General features: G+C 40.7%; 1 protein-coding gene across 4 annotated transcripts in view; it reads right to left on the bottom strand.

The window, feature by feature from the left end:
- Positions 1 to 1100: 1100 nt before the first annotated feature.
- Positions 1101 to 10389, bottom strand: part of UMODL1 (uromodulin like 1) — a 76863-nt gene continuing 67574 nt past the window's right edge. For all 4 annotated transcript variants that reach the window (XM_049835203.1, XM_049835204.1, XM_049835205.1 and 1 more), the window contains 3 exons: positions 7633 to 7717; positions 4699 to 4906; positions 1101 to 3079 (listed from right to left, as the gene is read on the bottom strand). In XM_049835203.1, coding sequence (XP_049691160.1) covers positions 4719 to 4906; positions 7633 to 7717 — 273 coding nt within the window. In that variant the 3' untranslated portion in view covers positions 1101 to 3079; positions 4699 to 4718. The remainder of the gene's footprint in view (positions 3080 to 4698; positions 4907 to 7632; positions 7718 to 10389) is intronic.

The raw sequence follows: 10389 nt of genomic DNA, 5'->3' as shown, positions 1-10389 counted from the left end.
TCTATAAAGGAAGGCTGAGAGAGTTGGGGTTGCTCAGCCTGAAGAGAAGGCTCCGGGGACACCTTATTGTAACTTTTCAATTTATTAAAGGGGCTTATAAGAAAGACGGAGAGAGACTTTTTAACAAAGCCTGTAGTGACAGGACAAGGCACAATGATTTTAAACTGAAAGAGGGTTGATTTAGTTTGCATATAAGGAAGAAATTTTTTACGATGAGGGTGGTGAACCACTAGAACAGGTTTTGCAAAGAAGTTGTGGATACCTCATTATCGGAAGTCTTTAAAGTCAGGTTGGACGGGGCTTTGAGCAACCTGATCTAATGAAATATGTCCCTGCCCATGGCAGGGGGGTGGACTAAATGATCTTTAAATATCCCTTCCAACTCAAACTACTCTGTGATTCTTTGATACCTCAACTGAACAATCCGCCCTGTGCCTCAGCATGAAAAGGAGACAAAAAGGGACACAGTCCTGAGAAGATAATGACTACTAGCCACTGAAACATAGCACAGAAAAAAAATTACAAATAAAGAAAATGGGTGGCAGCTGTGCAACAGTTTTGCACAGGGTTAGAAAGGAAGCATTTGGAGCAAGTGCTGGTGCTCTTCCCTGCTTTTCACACTGGGGTCCAGACAAGTCCACTAATGCCCTCAGGGTAAGCTTCATTGAGGGTAAGCTCTGAATATGCTGCTTTTGGACCAGCTGTCAGAACTGTATAAATCAAATGCACAGGGAGGCTGGTGTGATATTAGTTTAAGATTGGATCACTACGTTGCTGCAGTACTATTATTGGACTGGGAATGTTGAATACTCTTTTGGTTGTCTTTGCTGCAAAGCATGAAACTAAAAATATATTTGCCCTTTGTAATGGGGAAGAAAGAGACCCATAGTAAGTGTACTTATGCAGTTCTTGGTAATTGCAGTCCCTTGGTGTTTAGATAAGGTCATGTATTGTGTTTTGAGTGATGTTTGAACATTATACTGATACTTGAACAGTTCTTGAACAGAAGCTGCCACATCCATACAATGCACATCTTGATACCTGTGACTAAATCATAAAAGGAAAATATAGCAGTACAAAAGTCAACGGTTATAAGAGTGCTTTTATTAAGACACCAAAACTCCACTAAACAGACTCAGTCACAATAGCAGTTTCTGCTGAGCATGCAAGATACCAAATAGAAGCTTTGCATTTCATCCTGAAGACTAGTGCTCTGTTCTTGTAAATGGCATAGCTCCACTGAAATCAATAGGTAAATCTCTAGTCTTGTTATTTTCGAGCAGTTCAGAATTATAAGTACTAAAAACTAGAAAAATGTTTATAGTGAAATAGCTTATCCTTTCACTGTGTGCAGAAGGCAAACATATTATATATTTGAGAGCAAACTGAGCAAAAGTTAAGAGACTCCTACATAACAAAAAGCTAATGGTTATGTTCATTGGACTCTAAGATTGCAAAGATAATTTGCAGTTTCACTAATGAATTGCAACCAAATGGATCTTTTTTTATGTCAGGATCTGGTAACTGATATTTCAGCAAGGAAAAGACAAGTCAAAGATTTTTACTCCTTATAGATTCACTTGAATCAAAAGCAGAATGCAAATGATTATTCTGAAATTTACTGACATATTTAAAAGGTGTATATATAACCTCTAAGATCAATCAGTATGACCTTTTGCAAAATGTAGAAGTCCTTTACCCAGTAATCTTATTACCTAACAGAAATTGGACTGGGGGGATAGAAAAGCAGCTTTCCAATGCTATTCTGTACCAAAAAATCAGTACCTAAATGTTATGGTTACTAACAGTATTTGTGAGTTCAGGTTAATGACCAGTTTCCACTAACTTATTTATAATGGTGTCCGTTGAGCTTAAAGAGGAATTAGCTCATTCACTGTAAATTACTGAATTACATGTGACCCAGACACAGCAGACTATCACTGTAGGAGGAGTGCTTGCAGCAATCAGAACCAAGGGGTGGTGGGGACAAGTCACCACACCGCTTTACTCTCCATCTTCTGACACACTCACTGAAGTGGAGGTTTGGGGCAGCAGAGTGAAGAAGAGCGCACTGGGAAAGAGTCCTGCAGGAGAAGTTTACTGCATCAAAAGATTTTTGTTCCAGTTTATCCAGCTGAAAAGACTGCTGTTGTATCCAATGTAGCATGTAAACTAAACCTTTGCTGCTGCACTGACGGTAGGGTCTTGCAGCGAGATAAAATTCAGCTCACATTTGTAACTATTCTGTTGCTCTCACTTAGGTGGGCAGCATACTCTGTGGCTTGACTGCACAATCATTGTGGTCTAATTAAACAGAATACGTAGGTACCAATTGACTTATCTGGAAAAATATGAGCTGCCAGTAGCAAAAATAGTTTATTTCTTTCTTTTTTTTTTCCACTAAGTCCTTGTCAATTAAAGAATTTACAATCAAATCTCAAAAACTCATGCTGAAGAACATTCTTGAATAGGTTGAGCCCCATATTCATAGTGCCTTTTATTTATTTGGTGGAGAATCCAAGACTTGCTCTTCAGCTTCTGTATACTTAAGGCATTGTACAATTAGGTCTTCAACATTGCTGTAGCTCAAAGTTTCAACCTCACCTTAAGTAAATAGTGAATTACAAACTGAAAAGGAGATCTCTCTAAGGCTTTGCTGATTTACTTTCTGGAATATTTATAGAAACATGCAGCTTGTCAATAGTAATGGCACAAGTGTTGCTAAGATGGGCACATAGCAACATGGCACAGTGGGAGAGCCAAATCTTTGAACTTGAATAGAGAACCATGAAGTCTTTCTTTTTTCCCTTCTATTCTATCCATGGAAAAAAACCTGCCAAAATTCACTTCAACCTGGAGCTGCAGTCACAAATAGTTCTTAGGACACCAGGGAAATGCCAGATTGCTAAAATAAATAAATAAATAAATAAAAATGAGGGGGGATAGAAGGCTTTTATATGTGACATTAATTCGGAAGTCAGTGCTCCAACCAGTCATGACCACCATTGTGAAGAGTAATGAAAGCCAAATGCTAAGTGAAGACAAGCTTCAGTTCTCCTTGTGATGAGACATGATCCAACTAGAGAAAATAAAAAAAAAAAATAATCACGATTGAGAAAGGTAATTGACTACCTTCCGAAGACAGTAAAGTACATAGGAAAGAAGAGCTGAGTATTTCCAGCATCTAAAAGGAGCCATTAGCTGAGGCTCCAAAATGATGTATAAGTGTTGTGAGCCTGACAATATCCTTTATGCTACAACCTCATTGCACAACTCCAGAATTCCCATTACTATCAAGTATTGCAACCACCTGTGGCCACTCATGAGAGCAGAATGATGAATGAAGACAAGCCATTCTTCTCTCTGTGGAGAGACTGAGAGGCTTCACATATAGGTTTTAATTCAATGGACCTAGATATGCCCTTTATACTGGATTATGGCTCCCTAGTGGGACCTGTATCACTGATGGAACTGTACAGCTGCTGGAGCTGTACCAAGGAGCCCCAGGTACCTTCCCTTTGTGCTCCCGACAGGCAGCCCTGCCCAGCCTTTGGGAAGCAATCAGAGCATCACTCTCACCTACAACCGTCTCCTAGGAGCTGCCCATAGATGACTACAGAGGGTAGTCTCCGTAATGTAAGACTAGGGGAAATAGAGCTAATAGTGACTATTCAAGACTTTGGAAGCAGATAGCTGGGATACAGTCTTCCCTGTCCTTTCTCTGTGATAAATATTAAGCATTATTGTACTTACTGAAGCAAACTAAATTATCTGTAAATACCATCATGATGAGTCTAGTGAATTTACTGTGGTCATAGCAGCTGCACTGTCATGTATGAGGCCTCCATCAGGAAAGAGTTACTGACTAACTCTGGTAACAATGTAAAATAACCCTGTTTCCAGGATCAGAATTGGATCTGCAGTAAACATCCTTGAGTTGTGAAGCAGTATTAGATGTTCTTTTTCAGCAAGCCAGGTTTCTCACCTCTCTCTCCTCCTCTTAAAGGGACAAACATACAAACGGTGGTGAGCAGCTAGAACACACTCATTTTACAGAAAAAGTGCTGAATCCTATGGTATTTTGGAAAGGTGTTAAATTCCCAAGTTGCAGAGGCAGAACGTGTCGTAGTGGTTAACACTCCTCAGAGCTGTCTTTTCAGACTCTCTGTAGGCACTTGTAAGCACTGCTTATGGATTATCAATATTTCAAGCTCTTTCTTTACGTCTAACATTCCACTATTTTCTTGAAAAGCACACCCTCCAAAAAAAAAAAAAAAAATTAAACCCAAGCTTTTGCAGAAAGGGATAACTTTTGAAGCGTATTAGAGATTTATAAAGAGAATGGTATTGGTCTCCTTTATTATACCAATCCATGATCCAAAACCAGAAGTGATACACTTTTAATGGAAATGTTTATTGGTGTTCTTCTAAAGTGGTGTGTCATTTACTCTGACTGAGACTGAAGCCATGAAGGAAGATGAAGAAGAGAAGGCTGTCTTCCTCCTCTGTAGTTTGCAGCATTTGAAAACAGGCAAGAATAGTAGGAATTTCATTCTTAGTTCTGTGACCTTCACCCACAGCAAACAGGACGAGAGGTTCAAATACCCTTAGACAGAGGATACTCATCTGCAAGTATTTAACCATTTCAGGAAGAGATAAACACCTAAAAAAAGTAACTGATCATAATTCAGTACTTACATCTGGTAACCTGGAAATCGCTAATCGTAGAACACTTGGTAGCTGAAGTTGTCAGACTTGATTCTGAAGTTGTATCTTCCCATCTTTCGCTGGTACTGGAAAATGAGAAGGCTCACAACTCCCAGCACAAAACCAAACACAGCAAAGGCAATGAGGATGATGTATCCAACTCCCATCCCAGCCTCCTTCTTTCTCTTCAAATCAGATGCTAAAAAAAACCAAGAGGTGAAAAAAAAAAAAAGCTTTGAAATTCCTAAATCTTTTCCTGGGATAAGAAAAAAGCCTTGCTTACAAATTAGCCAACATGCATGTTGAAGCACAGAGCTGTGATACAGAAGCTAATCAGCCTTTTGGGGAGGGTGATTCTCATGGAAAGGTCTGTGAGCCACAATCCAAGTTCTCTTTTTACATACAAGTATAGAGTCCCTGAAGACATGAGTGTGATGTGTCTTTGGAATTTGACTCTAAAATTTTCTGTTAAAATAAGAATTAAAGGATCAGCACTGGTGACTTTTTGAAATGCTGCCTTACTTTCAGAATGACCCTAGAGGTGAAGCATTCTCCCATCTTAATCCTGCATCTGTCCATCTATGATTATTAAAAACCACTTGATGTGCTTTTATCTCATATGTAATGCTTCTGTAAACACAAAGTTTTAGGGAAGGATTCTCCATGTGTGCTGGGTCTCTAAGCTCCCATTCTAGTCAGCAGAGATCTGTCTGGGACAGTCCATGGAGGCAGGTAAGTGAATCACACTGAAGTGGTCACCGTGGGCTCAATTCTGTAGCCTGCGCATAGGCGTCTAGTGCCACCTGAGAAGCCCAAGGGTGTCTACACTGTCTGCACAGGTCTGGTAGACATGGCATGGGACCTGCAGGAGACCTATAGCCTTTTGGAATAGCACCCAGACACTGAGGGGAAGGAAAGAATAGGGCACTATGAGTCAGGAGCATTAAATGCCTATGTGTGGGCAAGAGTCAAGTCCCCTGTTGCCAGCTGTCTCCCTAGGCTCCATTGGCCATTGACAGAATGTGTTTGCCTGGTTCACATGCAGACACTTCCACGTATTTGTTCAAATCTGCAAGCAGAATCCCCTCTCCCTTTAACGTTATGCTTCTATTGATGTTTGTACATGTACTCTTGCACACTTCTAATTCATTCTTGTAAATGCTTGATGCACCTACAAAAACATATCTTTGTCTGCATACATTTTCAGGACAGCACTTATTTAGCCAAGCACTTGTGCAGTACCTGAGGTGCACAGAAGACAAATACTAATGCATACATGCCTGTAATTAGAGACAAGATCTTTGGCCAAAGGGCACTGTTGGCCAGCCACAGGGGTATGCAATAGCAGTGTCCAAGCTACGTAACATCCAGGGCATCATTACATAATATATTTAGGATTATTTCTGAATTTCAGTATGAAACAAAGGAATAAAAAAGAAGATGTACAGTGGAAATGGCAGCCTGTAGCCAGACACAGACAGGACAGGCTTTTCTGAGGACATGTATCAGTGGTCTTACCTATAGCGTGTGGCCAAGCAGTATAGGCAGAGCAGTTAAAGATTTTTTCATGTTTCACTGCAGCAGCTTACCTGACATCATAATTCATGATGTCTCCTTCAACACAGAGATGCATATCGCTGTCTTGGTCTAGCCTCACACTTAAAATGTGATGTGAGTATCCAAACTGGAAATAGGAGACAACATCTAATAGTGCCACCTATGCCTAGGAATCGATGTAGTACAACCCAAATAAAGCTCCCCTCACCAGAGTGCCTTTTGTGTAATGACCATTTTTCAGCATTAGAAACGCATTGGGGTCTCCAGAGAAAATGGGAGTGAGATCTACTTAATGTAAGTGCTGTACAAAGAAAGGTATATTGATTGCTAAGTTTTAAAAAAAGAACTAATTCAGAAATGAACAATGAAGGCCTATTCTAACAAATACTTGCATTAAGGGAAGAAAAATACAGTATGCTAAGTCAGAGCCAGTTTCTAGGTCCAAAAGAACATTGTGACAATCACAGCAGAGCAGAAAAAAATACCCTGAACCCACTAACAGTCCAGCATTAACTCATCTCCACAGTCAGCAGAGCGTTAAGTGACTGGCAAAACAGGCAACCAGCAGGAGGGAAGGGGTTGACTTCTGTCTGTTCACAGTAGCCATGTGTTAAAACTCTGAGATTGGTGTGTACTCTCGATGAGTGTTTTACACTAATAAGATATGAACACAAATGGCTGGAGGAGGCCAAATGACTGAAAACGTTAGAGGCCACAAGTGCCCTTGAAAACATCACTCGGGGTAAATGCAGAAGAGGCAGATGCATAACAAATTAGACCTTGCTTGTACACAGTGCTGGTGTTCGCTTTCTATCAACCTGTACTGTACCACTCCACCAGATTAACCAACGTGCTGTGCATCAGCTGTGCTCTGCCACTTTCCCTCATGGTAGTAATGAAGTCAATACCAGGGAGTCTAAGGAAACACAACAACACAATCTCTTACCTCCTCTGATTTTGGACTTCAGTGCTCAATATAATTGTGGTCTAACAACAGTGTGGAGTAAACACTTGAAAAACTGATTGCAATCTAAAAGATTCAAGCTGCTTTCACACTTTACAATTGTAATAACTGTTTGATTTTGTGGCCCTTGTACTTGCTACCCTGTGCAAATAGCTCCATGAAGCACTTTATCCTATTCCTTTCTACATTCCATTGACAATCTGACAGTCACTTCACCAAGGAGGGTGCATGCATTTCCACACTGCCACATGGTTTCAGTAAGAACACCTGCTCCTCAGAAGAATATGCAGACGGGCATGAAAACCTCATATTACAGGTCTTCAGGTTCCTTTGCCAGTGAAAAAGAATCTTGAAAGGATAGTTACTCTGTGTCCCCTTTTTGTAAGCATCTGTTCATAACTCACCAGCAGATTTACATAGGGGTCCCCAGGATGTTCTGTGCGTAGCGATGGTTTCACCAGTCTTCAGGGATCGAACCCCATGGCATCTCTGCAACAGTCAATTCAAACTCCAACAAGTAATATGGCTTACTAATTAAAAATACAAAGCCTTCTGATGACTATGTGAAAGCCCAGTGCTATTCTCACTCATTGGCTTTTTTTTTCTTCATGTTATGCTTTGTTAAACTGAAATGAGCACCAAATGGGAATTCAAAAGAAATGGCATTCAGGAAACAACAGTATAAAAATCTGTAACTAGTCATACTGGAAGACACTGCTGTGAACAGATATTTCACACAATCTCTTTTCATTAACTTTCTGTTTGTTTTAGAGAAACCTTACAGGAGAATAAACTTCTCACTATTCCTATATGCCAGGGTTTTGCAAACATTTTTGTTTGAATGTTTCTACTTCCCATGGCATGCACAGCAGATACTACAACCAACACCAGCAAAAGCAGAGGCAACTTTCAGCCCCTGCCAAGCTGTGTGTCATTTTGAAGCAATGCACAACTTTTCAGTGACATGTGAACTACTAATCCAGGAACTACTAGTTTGAAAGCCCTGCCCTGTGAAATGTTCGGGATTAGCTGCTTTAGATTTGTGTGAGCAGCCCTTGCAGAATTCACAGCACACTCCTCTTCTGCACGTTTCCTTAGTAGCACTGTTCAGTTTGTCTGATACCTTTTCGTTTTAAGTTGCAACCTAAAGGTCTCTGATGGGAACCACAGCCTGTTGAGGTTATTCAAAAGATACTGTGGCTTTCCTGGAAGTCCACAAAAACCAGAGAAACTGCAGTACCATATTATAATCAGCAAAAGAAAGCATGGAAGTGCAAGGGTATCTTACCAGCTTGTCTAGAGAAGAATTTCTCACCAGCGTTACCAGCCTGGTTACACTGAAAACCCTCTACAATCCACTGTCAGCAACAGTGTCTTTAGCTGGGTCAGCTGCCAGAAAAATACCCATGTAGCTACCACTTTGGCCCACCCTCGAATAGCTTTCCCAGCTAGGCATATCCATTAGAGAACACAGTTACATACCTGCTCCCTGATGTCAATGATTTTTTGGTTCCACGTGGCCATGGAGCAGCCATGTTCTACCAAACGCATGGTGGTGGTACATTGCTCCTCTTCCCATTCCAAGTCATGTTTCTTACTAATTTCGTACTACATTGGTTCCCAGCCTGTCTATTTTTTCTACTCTAAACTTTAAAACACCTTACTCTCTTCCACCAAGAAAACAAGGAATAAAAAGACTGGGTAAGAAGAAATAATACAAGATGTAAGTCTCAATTTTGTGGACAAAGAGCTGAAGCAAATCTGCCCTGAAGCAAGTCAGTATTCTCCAGATTAGCAGACAGATCAGAGGATCAGATCCCAGACCCTGTGCACTTTCCCAGCCATCTCATATTATTTCCAGATATACTCTGTTCTTGCTCCAATTTTCCTTGATCTTTGCACCTCCTGCAGCTCCCCCTCCCTTCTTTGTAAAAGCCATTGTCATCCTGTGTAGATATGCCTAGTACTTGTCTTCTCTGCATAACATTTTAATCTCATTCTAAGATACTGAATTCACTAACTTTTCATAGGGTGTAAATTTTGGATAGGAGAAAGAACAATAGATCTCACATATATATATACAAATAATATAGAAATTAATAATATAGAATATATGAAAGAAGAGGGCCTCACTGATTAACTCTCCTGTGCCTTGTTTACTGCAGATGTCAATCTCAATCAAACCTCATCCTGGGCTAGCAGAATTACCCCATCACAGACCCCTGTAATTCAGATCAAAGCCAGTCCTTTAGTCAACCGTGTTCCCAAACACTAATCCATACAGCTAAAGCCTGCTCTAATGGCAAATCCAGCAGCTCCTAGCAAGGCAACTGTTTGTTTCCTTACAGCAGCCATACCAGCCCACACAGTGCCTGTCCTGCCCATCCCTCTTATTCCCCTGCCTTGCACCCACCACCATGTTCCTCCTCAGCTGTGCAGGACACGCAGAGAACTTCGGCAGGGCACCCCCTCCTCCAAAGGAGGGCATAGGCTGGGGGTTGCGGAAGCGCTGATTTTTAACATGCAAATTCAGCTGTGAAAACTGGTGCCATCTTTCCATCTGTCAGCCGTGTTTCCTGTCCCTACGTTATTATATTTTTTTTAATCTAGAGGAAGCTTTATACTTTGGGAAAGGAAACAAGTATGTTCTGCTAGCCATTTTTAATCCTTTAGGAAGAGATCGTTTGCTTTATAATGGGCTTAAACTGAGTTATTTAGAGCCAGAGGAAAGTGTTAAACAATGGAGGAACACCAAACTGCTAATGAAAACATCCTTAACAGAAAAAGAGCCAGGAAGGTTGGCAGAGGGAGAGGAGAATTCCTGTGTATCTGCGATAAAGCAAGCCATCAGCAAAACCTATTTTTCCTTCTTTCTATGGTTGCAACATATTTTTAGATGAAGCAATGTGTATCAGTTAGAAGCAAAATGAAACAAAGCAATGCTTTGGAGCACAGACAATTAGAAACTGAAGTTGTTACCAGAACATTGCTCGGTTTATTGCTTTAAAAAGCAATAGGGCTTTAAAAGCCTTAATAAACTCTATTAGAATCACGGCCCTAGAAACTTAATGCCACCGGGCTTCCTTTCCTGGCACCTGAACTCTCACCTGGGGAAGCAAATCTCTAGGGGAAAAAAAAAGGACAGAAAAACGTTCCAAATC

Source organism: Accipiter gentilis, chromosome 32 (genome assembly GCF_929443795.1).
Source record: "Accipiter gentilis chromosome 32, bAccGen1.1, whole genome shotgun sequence".
NCBI lineage: Eukaryota > Metazoa > Chordata > Aves > Accipitriformes > Accipitridae > Astur > Astur gentilis.
Note: the sequence above shows the minus strand (reverse complement) of the source record. Positions and strands in the feature narration are given on the sequence as shown.